This window comes from Gossypium hirsutum, chromosome D02 (assembly GCF_007990345.1).
Source record: "Gossypium hirsutum isolate 1008001.06 chromosome D02, Gossypium_hirsutum_v2.1, whole genome shotgun sequence".
Classification (NCBI taxonomy): Eukaryota; Viridiplantae; Streptophyta; class Magnoliopsida; order Malvales; family Malvaceae; genus Gossypium; species Gossypium hirsutum.
Genome location: NC_053438.1, coordinates 61150236 through 61163195, shown reverse-complemented (window position 1 = coordinate 61163195; position 12960 = coordinate 61150236). Strand labels below are relative to the sequence as shown.

Sequence of the window (12960 nt, the reverse complement as noted above, 5' to 3'; positions counted from 1 at the left end):
GTCTATGCACATTGTTGCCCTTAGCAACACAAACTAAACATAATAAACAACACTTTTAGACCTGAATTCCCATTCAACCTATTTGAGTAAGAAACCAGCCTGCATTAAGGTGTATAAATAAGAAAATCTAGTAAAGGAATTACTACCTTGAGATCATCCTCAATTTTTTCCACTTGAGTGTAATTGAAATGGATTATCAAAGAATACATCTATTTTACGGGAGAGCTTTTTTTTTTTCTTTTCTGGGTTTTACAAATTTATAGATGTTAAATGCCTCAATTTTAAAAGTTGAAAGTTTTAGTTAGGAAGTTTGAGAATCAAATTGATAGAATTTGTAAATGTGAAGGGTTAAATGTATTGAATTATTTAGAATTAGGATCAAATTGATAGAATTTTGAAGTACTGAGGATTAAATGTGTTATTATACCAAAATAACATTAATGCCTAAGTTGAAAATTTCTAAAATTGGGTGACCAAAACAGGAATACCAACATAATTAGGTGACCATTTATAAAATGTACCCAAAAATTAAACCCACGGTTATAAAAATTGAAATTTAAACACTGACCTTCATATTTAAACCCAAGACCATACCCAAATATATTACACAAGCCTGAACCTAAATCAAGCCCAATACATCCAAATAATTATCTAAACTTAAATTCAAATATAAACAATAAGCACAATAGCAAAAAAATTAAACCCACCGATTATATAATTTGAAATTTAAACACGATTTGTTTGTATAATAAGTAATTTGGTTTAATTCTATATAATGTTTTCAGAAAAAAAAGTTTTATATAACTTTTTTTTATTAAATCAGTTTTTCAATCGAACCCTAAATTAATTGGTAAAATTCAATTCTACGTAGTTAGTCAATTTTCAATATTTTTCAATTGAATCGATAAATTGTTTACCTTTATTTATAACTTTGCTTGTGGAGTTAAAAAATTTCATCACTAATATATCTAGTAATAATCCATCATAATAATTTGATAAATGTACATTTTTGTAAACCAATAAGTAAATAAAAGAAAATGTTTAAAAAAATAAAAGAAAATATGAATGCATTATTATGGTATTCCCTAATTAGGCTAGGTTAAAAGAAGATCAAAATTTTTGTAATTATATATATTTAGGTGATGATTTTCAAAATTAATATATAATTTCTTTTTTTGGTGAATTATAAAAAAAGGTAAAATCTTAAAAGTAACGTATATCACCTCGTACATAAATATGAACCCAAAATAATAAAAAGAGAATCAGAAAAAGAATAATGATGATTGGGCCAATTAGCAATCTTATTTACAATTAACAGAAGGAAGGCTCGTCAAAAATTCAGCCCAAGTTCCTCCTTACAACATTGGACAATACTGTCATGTCTGATCAAATCTTTGTCCCTGTTCCGCTTCTACGATCTCTGCTTTCTTCCTTGAAATTTCGCATGTATAAAAATTAATTCAAGATTTCTGTTTCCCAGAAGGAACGGTAAGAACTTCTCCTAGTTTTTCTTAAACTTATTATCATTACCATTATAGTTCATGTAAAGTGTTTAAGAATCATCAGTTCATTATATTCTAAAATGGGTATTCATTTCTTGTTCCCCTTAAATCGTTGGTACTTGTTTAGATTGAAATTGTGGAGATTTCGATATTAGCCTTTGCTCATGAAATGAAATTATATAAAGAATGATGGTTATATTTGACAAAGGCAATTCAGATTAAGTTGGTTATTGGTTTGAGACTTACATGGGAAGCAATGAAAATATAAAATTGCTTTAAGAGATCTAAAGTTCATAAATTTATTTAGGTTGTTAAAGTTTCAATCTAGAATCACTGAAGCAATGAGGGAGGAACTAGTGGATATGGCTGTTAAGTTTCTATTGCATCCAACTGTCGGAAGAAGTCCGGTCAGCCAGAGGCGCTTGTTTCTTGAGAAAAGAGGCCTTTCAAGTGAAGAGATAGATGAAGCCTTTCGTCGTGTTTCTGTGAGCATATTGATCTTTTTGCTAATTCTATGTAAAATCTTCTTTCCGCTTTTAGATTGTGATAAATTTTTTTCTCTATTTTGCAAATTGAAGGATACAAGTTCAAGTGTAACATTTCGACAGGACATTAACTCAAGTCAAGGTAACAAGTGACATATTTTAAGTCTTTTTTACTAATATTTTCAGTGTCTGTCCTTATTATAAAAGATGGCTTAGCTGTTCTGTTGGCATGTTTCATCCATGAAATAATTATAACTTCTTAACCAAGTTCGTTAGTGTCGACAATATACATAGTAATCGTATACCCTAGAGTGCCTGATCAAAAACACATTTTGCTTGATGCCTATCGATTATCAAGAGCAGATGTGCAATCAAAGCCTTTACATAGTGTTCAGCTACAAGGCACGGCACAATCATCCCAACCTCTGGTGGCATCAATTCTTACAGCATCTCGACCATCCTGGTTTTCCTGGTCATATGCTATTTTTTCTATAGTGCTACTTATTTTTTCTGGTGTTGGGACTTCCATGCTCCTAAAGGTAATCAAAACAAGTTTGCTTTAACAGCTTGTGTAAATAAATTCCCTGAATGTTTATTTTCCGTCCTAGCATGTCAGTGTGGTTCATTTGATGGTCTATCGCCTGTTTAGAATTTCTTTTTGCCCAGGTTGAAGTCTTGGATCTGCAAGGTTGTTTTTGAAGAGGACGATGACAAAGGAAGAAAATCAAAACTATGTTTGTCAAAAGAAGCAATCGAATCTGCAAAGGCAGCCGCAGCTGCTTCCGTCAATGCTGCAAAAGCAAGTCTGGAAATATTGCAGTCAAAGAAAGATGGTATGTTTTATGCAAAAGATGCTTTGGTCTTTTTCTTGTTCTTGGCAGTTCCTTTCATCTCGCTCGTCCTCTCTTTATATTATGTTCTACTTTTATGCTATTCATCCTTAAAATGGCACTAATTTTATCCTTTGTTAGAGGAGAGGCACTTCGACGATTTATTGAGACGATTAGGCTCCCATGTAGCGGAACTGAGGTCAATGAGTATAACAGTACAGAGACTGGAGGGTGATGGGAATGCTTCCCACAAAAACCCGGAACAGTACCTTCAGCACACATCACAGTATGGTAGGCCGTATTGTTTTGTTATGCAACATTTTATTCTTTGTTTATATTTCACTTGTTTTCTTTTTGCTTCATCATCATAAACAAGTTGTAAATGCTTCGATAATCATTTTTGCTGTCTTGTATGTTTCTAACTAATTATTAATCTGTTTTTAACTAATAGTCTTTCCATTTTTACTATTTTTTTCAAAGCTGAAGTAATGAAAATGTCTATCAATTACATTAATACAAACCAAATCGTTGGAATAATTATAAGTTTAGGTGCAATATACTCTCTTAAGGTATAATCCTTATTTTTTAGGTGGAGTCCTGTAACTAATGTATCATATGGCTCCTCATTAGGAGCTTTGTGACTCCTCTTTGGTATTTAAGTCCACTATCCGTAGGATTTGTTACGAGTTCAATAAATAGCATGTCTTTTTCTCGGAAATCCCCTTGTCTAATAACTGAGCTATCTGAAATCTTATTGATTACTTGCATTTCATCTCAAGGATTTAAGAATGTATTGCAGACCGTTTCAGTAACTTTTTATTATTGTATTACATTATTGCCGGTTGTTTAACATGGCAGGAATGAACAAAAGCATGTCTTATGCCACTTGAAATTCAATGTAATCAAAAGTTTGTAAGTAGCATGAAAAACATCTAAATGTGGAAACTAGAGTGGTGGCAGTTGATTTTCAGTACTCATGGGTACCCATCCTGCATTGATAATTTAGACCCGAAGCATGGATCTTAGAATACACATCCCTCATCAGATTGAACATCAGAATGTTGGAATTTAGGAAATTCTCTATAATTTTGCCACTAATGTTGGCTATTGTTTAAATAACAAATGTTTTGGCTGTGTTTTGTCTTGCACATTAACAATGTTTCAAATTTGTCTTGATTTACTTTTTCCTCTTTGAAATAATCAGGACGCAATAGCAATCTGTCGAAGATGTCTGTTGTACAAAGGGGTTACCCTGGTCCAACGGTAAACTAACAAGGCTTATCTTTGATTACCGCTTGAAATCCATAACGTTATCATATTTCACTGTGGCATTACTTGAACATCCCCGCTCTGATGACTCTGTTTCTTCCTTTTCCATTCAGAAATTTAAACCAAGTGGTATATCGAATTTTGATAGTTTGGGTACCTTTCAGAGCTCTTCTCCGGACTATGTTGTCTCATTCTATCTATTCCTTCATTTGGGCTTTAATATTTTTTCTTCACTTGTTTGTTTGCTTCGATGATTGGAACTTCTACAGTTAGGCCTTCATCAGCACCTCCGAGACCCCCTGCTGGCCAGTACCCGAAGTCCTATATAGAGGTAATTCTTTTTCCTTGTAGCTCTCTTTTCTAATGCTTAGGTGGTTCATTGGGGCTAACACTCATAACATTCCTTTTTTTTACCCACATCGTCAAATGTCATCTTAACTGTTTGATGATTGAATTTCCTTTCATTAGTATTACATTGCATAGGTGATTCAATCATTCAATCCAATGTCAAAGACGGCTCACTTTTGTGTCCATTCTGAGATTTCATAGACCAGGAAAGGTTGAGTAAATAAGATTGCTATAATGTGGTGAATGGTTTCTTTGCATGAATGGCCCGTGGAATTGACCGATCTGTTGTTCCTTTCAGCTTTCTCATGTTTTCCGCAACTAAAATCAGCAAGTTTTGCAGGTCTTGGCTAAGGTACAAAGAGGGGAGAAACCTCCTGGAATAAAGGTTTGTACCAACTTAGCAACTCCCCCACAAATGTGATCTGTAGATTTGATTTCAATGCTATTTTTCTTGTTTCGGGTTTCAGGATACTGATGACTCACCACCAAATCCTCATATAACTCCAAGACTTAAGGTAATCCATTCTGAAGAAAAATAGACATATTATCTTGCTTACTGCCCTTTACACATAATATACGTGAGGAATCAAAACAACCGCAGGTGAACCTGGATTGAATTCTTACTTAATATGTAATGCATAACCACTGATTCAATCTTGGTTTTTTAGCTATAATTAGTCTTTTCCTTTAGTTTTCCCACTTTCAGTTTGACTTTTTGTGCTTTGAACAGCGTTGGGAGATTGCTCAACCGCAAAACAGCTTTGGTTACTCTCGGGACAGAGGCTTTTCTCAGCCAAACGGAGAGAATGCACTGCCATGGTGGAAACGTAATAATACCAACATAAGAGGAGTAGAAGCTGGAAATGGCTCGTATGGTCTGAGGTCCGACAAATAGCTGCTTTTCAGCAGTCTTAAGGTATCTACCCTGCTGCAAAGAGTTGGGGGTCTAGTCCCGAATCATTGATCAACTTCCGGATGAGAAATTAAGAATCCATGATTCTGAAGATATGCATAAAGAAAACTGTATACTTTTTATGCTTCTCTACTTGCTGGTGGAATGGTCACCTTTGGGTTGAAGTTTTGAGAACAAAATCTGTAAAAATGGTTTCTAAAAAGTTATACAAGGGAGATTATGTTTGTATGTTGTGTGTATGCAATTTCCATATATTTTTTTACAAAAAGAAATTAGAAAACATGCAAATCCGTGAAAAATCATTATTTGATAATAGGTACTATATATATTTTGGGAATTCAAAGTGTAGGCAATGCATGCTAGCTTATGTTATTCTCTCAGCAATTTCAACACATCCATTTCTTTTAAACTTGACACTTAGGTGTTCGTGTATTTCTTCTTCTTATTATGTAAATAATTTGATAAGTTAATAATTTGTATTTTATAAAATATGACATATTTATATATTAATAGTGTTTTTTTATTTGTTATTTTTCATATTTTGTGCCATTTTCTTGGGTCTGTTCCAATAGTGATAAGTGTGCAGTAGTATTTTTTAGAAGCACTTTTGACATGAAAAACACGTTTGAAGTAAATAGAATCCTAAACAACTAACTTTTGAAGTAAATTTTTGGCTTTTGAGAAGTACTTCTTCCCCAAATGGATCCAAAAGTATTTTTGACAGCTTAATTATACTTTCCCTTCCCTGGTTAATTGTTTAAAAAATATTTAAAATTTATTTTTTATATATTAAAATATTAACAACAAATTATAATAAATTATTTTTTATATTCTTATTAAAATATTATAATATTAACTAATTTGAACATTATTTAAATGATTATTTGTTATGTTATAACATCATGTTTAAAATGAACATTTTATTTCTTAAAAGCACTTTTTGACCGCAGCATTTAAACCAAAATTTTCAAAAGTTTCACAAAATCACATTTTCAAATTACCTTTTGAAAACAATCCTAAACTAGCCCTAAATATTTTTACAAGAAGAGTAAACCATCAAAAGTTACTTTTTTTTCTCAGGTTATATTTTAATCACTTATATTTGAAATGTTACGTTTTAGTTACTTACGTTATCGTATTGTAATATTTTAGTTACTGAGCATTAATTGTCGTTAATGGTGTAACGGTAAACTGATATGGCATGTGAAATAATCATTTCAAATGAAAATTTTAGGTTAAATTATACAATTGATCCCTATATTTTTTTTATTTTGAGCAATTTAATTTTTTTCTTTTACGTTGAAAGAGATGGAGAAGGGACGAAAATAGAGAGAGAAGTAGAAGAGAATGGAAAATAAAGAAAAAAAAATAAAGTTAAAAGAACATAAAAGAAAAAAAATAAATTGTTTAAAACGAAAAAATACAGGGACCTATTGTTTAATTTAACCTAAATTTTTTGTTTGAAATGATGATTTAATGTGTCAGATCAGCTTACTGCTGCACTGTTAATGACAATTAACAGTTCAGTGACTAAAATGTTACAACACGTTAACGTAAGTAACTAAAATGTAACATTTCAAACATAAGTGACTAAAATGTAACCTGAGGAAAACAAAAAGAACTATTTTAGTAGTTTGCCCTTAAAAAATTGAGCCGGTCCGGGTTGCATTACCGCCAACCGGGAATTCATTTAGGCCCACTTCCGATAAATATAAATAATATTGAAATTAAAAAAAAATGGGAGAGAAGAAATTCTAAACTTTCAGTTTCAGCCTTCAGCGGCATGGACCTCGATTTCTTTTTTTTTTTTCTGTTCATATTAATCGAAGGCTAAAAGATATTGTTAGATGACATGACAGACGATAGATTTTCTCAGATGCCAAACAACAGATATTCACAGGTACAAAGATTTCGAAACGAAACCTTTGTTTTTCTGTTTTCTTTTCTTTTGGAAGTTATGGGTTTTCTCTTATAAGGATTTTGCCTGTATCATCTTCCCTTAATAAGATTGAAAATCACTGGATAATCTGCTTTATAGTAAAAGCCGGCAATCGAATATTTATTTGTAGTTCTCAAATTTTGGATTCTTAATTGTTGCATGAGTTCTCAACTTTTTTTTCCCTTCCTTTTTTGGTTGATGGTGATTGTCACTGTATTCCTTTTAAATTTAGCTTTTATCTTTCAAAAAATAAATTTTAAAAAGATAAGGTTTCCGTTTTCAAAATGGATGGCTTAATTTTCTTTGATGGAATTAACAACGAAAGGATCAACTTTTCGTTCTTTAGCTAGTTGCTTTTTGCTTTTCATTTCTTTTATATGTTTTGCTTTGTAATGTATTTTAAAAGTAAAACAAATGGTACAAAGCTGCATTGACTGATTTTTTTTTACAACTCAGACACTACTAGCAGAAGCAAACAACTGAACTCAGATTTTTTTTATTTTTGTTTCTACAACCCAAGGCGTGTTGCAAAACAATCAATTTAGTTAAGTAGTTGATGATTTATCTTATTCCTCGATGTTCTGTAACATGGATGTGGTGTTTTTCAATCCAATTTACAAACAAAGGTCTTCACAGCAGCACGGTAAAGAATCTTATTTGAGGATTGGTGTTTGAATTTATAATGTTGTCACTTGTTTTAAGACAGGAAAGGAGATAATGGTGGTGTAGATTTAAGATCTGATCAATATATGAAACCAACAAATTGTGTTTTTCTTTCTTGATATGGAAAATCAATAATGGTGGTTTAGATCGTCTTTCTCATTAAATTGAGTTCAGCAAACTACTGGTTCTATTTAGAACTCTGAATAGTGAAGAAAATGATGTGTATAATTCGGTATGGAGAAGTTAAATCTTATTGTTTTTTATTCTCTCAGATGTACCAGTTTGTTGATGGACGAGAAACTTTGAAATCAATAGTTGTCCAAGATTCAAGCTCTCAAAAGATTTATAGCCCTTTAAACGTAGGTGAGAAGAAGGTAAAACTCTACAAAGTCCACTGCATTAGCTTTTGATGAATGCTGCTTGTATTATCTGACGGCCACACACTTGAGTTTTAAAAATATAATTTGGCAAGGAATAATAATAATGATAGAAAATGCTTATAACTGGCAGAAATTTCTGAATACTATTAATAAAGTTCTATGAAAGTTCATAGACATTTGTTTTGTTACAATGTTATTTTGCATTATCCGCCTTTGTTCTGGAAGGTATCAAGAACTTAATGAACTTTAATTGCTTGAGTCAATTGGAACAAAAGAAACGTTAAACATTATTTTATCACTGAGATTTCTGCAGTTTGAATTCTGAAATGCATTGTAGGATGACTTCCCTTTTAGAGAAAAAGCTTGCTAAGCTTACTTCATCAATAGTGTTAGCAGTCTAATCAATTATTTGTACTTCACAATTAGGATGGAAACTAGAGTATAACAAATTTAGAATTATCAGAAGGAACTGTTCTTTATCTCAAAATGTAATTAAAACATAAAAGGGTGATTAATTTGTTGACTTTGGTATATAGGAGAGAATCTGTGGCATACCTCAAACAGAATGTCAAAGGTATAGTTTTTATGAACTTGCTTAAATCTGGTTTCAAAGTTACCTTCTTAATTCTGAAACATTTTTTGTTGATCAACAATATTGAATTAAGAATTTCCTGCCTTGATTTCAGCTTGAGGATTGTCATTGAGGAAAGAGTTGGACTGGCATCTTGTAATGAACTGGATTTTGTGAGTAGCTACAGAGGACATGGATCACCTTGTCCGGTTCCAGATCAGGCAACCACCACATGCAAGCTCTTCAATGTTCATGCTGTCACTCAATCTTCCCCTTCTACGATACTCTCTTTCACCGAGAAAGCATCTCAAACTTCTCATGTTTCACGTGTAATTGATTCAGACCAACAGTCATCCAATGAACTGGAAGCTTCTAGGGTGCTTCAGAATGTTCATATAGTAATCACACTTTAATTATACAATTTTGCTGTCCTTCTCTTATACCCCCCTTTAAAGGTTTTCTAGAACAACCCCCCCCCCCCAAAAAAATATATATATATATATTTAACAGGGTATTCAATATCTTTAAGGTTACCTAAAAATATCCATTTCATTTTTTTTCTCAGTCAACACGACTAATGGAGGATTTTCTTGAACTAGCTAAGGAAAACACAAAAAAGGATCTGGAAACCTGTGGTGTTCTTGGTGCTTTTCTTGTAAGACTTACGGCTTCTTTCTCTAACATTCACAGTGTGTTGTTTTGTTGATATTTATAGCATCATTGGCTCAGGAGTATGTTGGTATAATTGGTCCTTTTCTTGTAATGCCCATGCTCTACAAATGCTTCTTTATTTTATTGTTGCCTCGTGTTTATAGAATAAATTTGTCCATACCAATTTCATGAAAAATAATTGCAGTTGGTAGAAGCATGACATTGTAAACGGTTTTATGAAGATTTTGTTAGGTGGGAATGTCATTTTGGTTGTTTTATTTGCCTGCTGTTATGCTAGCTCAGAGTTTGGGGAATTAGATACTACATTGCTCCAACTCTTCATTTTCTTGAAATACCTGTGTCTGATACATATTCAGACATGGGTGTAGGGATGTAACAGTCCAAATACATGAAAAAATTTAGAAAAAATTGAATATTCTTGTGTTAGACATATCTGTATCCAACACGCACACTTGAGTCTGAGTAACATAGATTAGATATAGCCTTGTATTCTTTCCTTTCTAGAACTTAAGCTTGGTCTATAACCAAAATAAGCCCAGTCTTGAAAGTTTTTGATCGATGAGGCTTACCAAGGATTTCCTTCAACAGTATCATTTAGGTGAAGTGATTCCTACATCTGAATTAATGTCTGCTAATGTTTTAAACATTATTGCTGGTCTTTATTTAGTCTTATTATACTTGTGTTTATTTATATTTGAGTAAGCTAGTCTACCAATCTTTTTGGCTAAAAACTTATCTTCTGTTAAAATTAGCATGCCATTATTAACATTGCAAATTCTACCTCCTTGACCTTCATGAAACAGGAAAAGGGAACTTTCTATGTAACCACTCTGATAATACCTAAACAGGAATCAACTTCAAATTCTGTAAGTGTGAAGGGATTTTAACACCTTGATTCACTTTAACATTTTACTTTGTCTTACACTCGGTGCTTTCTGCTGTTAACTTGTCAATAATGAACAATAGTGTCAAGCTATTAGTGACGAGGAAATTTTTGCCATACAAAATGAACGGTCCCTTTTTCCAGTGGGATGGATACATGTAGGTTCATTCCTTTCTTTCATTAGTTTCTTTAATATTTCTGTTTCTTTGGTCTTTAGGTTTTACAAGAAATAGGTAAAATCATCAAATGCAAATACGAGTATACAACTATGCCCTCAAACTGACCTCAGTACTATGTTTCTTGTTTACTTTCAGACACACCCTTCTCAGAGTTGTTTCATGTCATCAATAGATCTCCATACTCAATACTCGTATCAGGTAATGAAGTTAATCACCTATGCACTAATGAAGTTAATCACCTATGCACCCAATATTACTCAAAGATTGGGTATTTAGATCATCCTAGACTCCAATCTATGTATTCCTCTGTGGGCTAACAGTCTTATATAACATATTTTAACCTATGTATCGTATTCTGGTATTTCTTAAAGAAATTTTTTAGGAAACAAAAATAATAATTTCTTATTGGACGTTTGTAAAATGCAGTTGTGATGATAGTTGTTTCACTCATCAGCTATTAAGATTATTGCCACTGTATGACATTTCTCAAATTATTTTCAGGTAATGGTGCCCGAGGCTTTTGCCATCGTTGTGGCTCCTACCGATAATTCAAGGTCTGCCCCTCGTACATAATGATTCAATTGTTGGCAACTTGGATAATGTCACAGATAAACTGATAATGCCTTCATCTGCATATCTAGGTTTACCTTTCATCCACTTTCTTTATTTTGGTCTTCCATCACGCTGGTTAACTATGATGCTTGGCCTCTAACATACATGACTTCCCTTTAGCCTCTTTAATGTATCAATATAACTTCCTACCATAGCCTGATAATCTGTTCACTGCCTTCATATGTCAGAGTTATGTGCCGTCAATATAAAGATGATTTGTACCCCATCTTTTGTTACAAACATAGGTTTTGGGCTGACATTAATCTATCGAAAATTCACTTCTCTTTGCATTCTATAAAATGTAAAATATGAATCTAGCTGGTATAAGCCAACTCTGAAGAATGTTGATTTTGCTTCTACTTAGTTCATCTCTATTGCATTATTGCAGCGCAGCTGCAGCCTTACTGTGTAGTCGTCAAGCTACGCTCTCAAACAAATAAATCCTATATGTTTTAGATGGCAAAATATTAAGTTTTAGAATCACATGCTTGGTGGGATTGCCTCGATAGACAAGCATTAATAGTAACATCTTTGCATGAAAAACTAGAGTACTCTCATTATTTAAGTGAAAAGGCATAAAGTTTTCTGTGAACAAATCAATACAAAAATATCATCATAAAGTTTTCTGATTGTGTTTAATCATGATCAAGTTAATAGTATTGAGCTTTCTTATTTGATTTTTTTTCCCAGGAGTTATGGAATATTCCGAGTATCTGAACCCAATGGAATGAGTCTCCTGAAAGAATGCCAAGAGAAAGGATCTCAATTTCATTCTCACGAAGAAACAGTAGATGGGAGCCCCATATATGAACGCTGCACTCATGTCTACAAAAATTCAAATCTAAGGTTTGAAATCTTTGACCTGCGCTGAGATACAAAAATGTACATAATAAAATGGGTGCAACCTGCATGCCACACTACAGGATCTAGCTTATTAGAAACGCTGCTTAACAAGTGTGCATATTACTGTCTTTGTAGTTGTAATAATGATGAGAATGATCGTATAATGTGTTTTAATAAATTACATTTTCATTTGTTATGTATGCATTCCAGTTTGTTTAGAAATCGTTATTTCACACTAATATCATAGTCTTCCAGATGCTGTAATGGGATTTGGAGGACTACAACTTCTCCCTCGACCCCCAAATAATTCGCCTGTAAGAGATAAGAATTATATATCATATAAAACTTCTCTTATAACCTTATATCATTTTACAATCAGCATTATCAATAATGGTAGAGAACTTGTATTTCTGATTCTGATATGATGAACTTCACCTTACTAAAACATTTATCTTTTAATTTTCACATAGACATCTTTCTTCATCTTTTTTTTACGTATTATCTATATCTTTATAATCCATATGTATTTAAAGGAACAACTTTTAGTACTTTTAGTTAGAGATATCAAACTTATGTATTGTGATAAAGCATATGAATTGTTAAAAGAGAAACAGATTGAACCTTCTTGGAGAGACGGTTTTAGCTATGATGATGTTTATCATACATTAGCCATCGGTTTTGTACTATTTTGCTCTCCTTGCTGAAAAGAAAATGCTTGGCTCGGCCCTTGGGCAAGGAAAACCTAGTTCATCTTTCTTGGTTCCCTTGCCTTGCGCGGCCATGTGCCCATTGCATGCATGAAATAGGGAATCCGTACTATCTTAGGACTTAGAGAGTTCCTGACAAGGCCACTTTTTTTAATTTGGTCCCC

The 12960-nt window shown here is 32.7% G+C and overlaps 2 protein-coding genes across 14 annotated transcripts; both read left to right on the top strand.

The window, feature by feature from the left end:
* The first annotated feature begins 1328 nt into the window (after positions 1-1328).
* LOC107909668 (peroxisomal membrane protein PEX14) lies at positions 1329-5575 on the top strand. Of its 4 annotated transcripts, none has more exons than XR_005910487.1 (13): positions 1329-1488; positions 1810-1987; positions 2081-2129; positions 2351-2526; positions 2637-2820; positions 2959-3108; positions 4022-4080; positions 4200-4239; positions 4356-4417; positions 4570-4645; positions 4775-4819; positions 4902-4949; positions 5165-5312. XR_005910487.1 is itself a non-coding variant. In XM_016837283.2 (12 exons), the coding sequence occupies exons 2-12, from the start codon at positions 1844-1846 to the stop codon at positions 5327-5329; spliced, it is 1122 nt and encodes a 373-aa protein (XP_016692772.1). In that variant the 5' UTR covers positions 1329-1488; positions 1810-1843; the 3' UTR covers positions 5330-5575. The 4 variants fall into 4 exon arrangements, 1 of the variants encoding a protein (XP_016692772.1); XR_005910486.1 differs by having other exon boundaries at positions 4733-4819; XM_016837283.2 differs by lacking the exon at positions 4570-4645 and having other exon boundaries at positions 5165-5575.
* A 1510-nt stretch (positions 5576-7085) lies between these two features.
* On the top strand, positions 7086-12285 carry LOC107909669 (AMSH-like ubiquitin thioesterase 2). 10 transcript variants are annotated; one of them, XM_041088937.1, is made up of 10 exons: positions 7086-7247; positions 8222-8323; positions 8866-8903; positions 9016-9298; positions 9466-9555; positions 10376-10438; positions 10539-10613; positions 10770-10832; positions 11136-11188; positions 11937-12285. In XM_041088937.1, the coding sequence occupies exons 1-10, from the start codon at positions 7200-7202 to the stop codon at positions 12115-12117; spliced, it is 996 nt and encodes a 331-aa protein (XP_040944871.1). In that variant the 5' UTR covers positions 7086-7199; the 3' UTR covers positions 12118-12285. The 10 variants fall into 10 exon arrangements, 9 of the variants coding, with proteins under 9 accessions (XP_040944871.1, XP_016692773.2, XP_040944874.1 ...); XM_041088938.1 differs by having other exon boundaries at positions 7087-7247; positions 8222-8308; XR_005910485.1 differs by lacking the exon at positions 7086-7247 and adding an exon at positions 7614-7929 and having other exon boundaries at positions 11136-11275; positions 11937-12065.
* Positions 12286-12960: the final 675 nt, after the last annotated feature.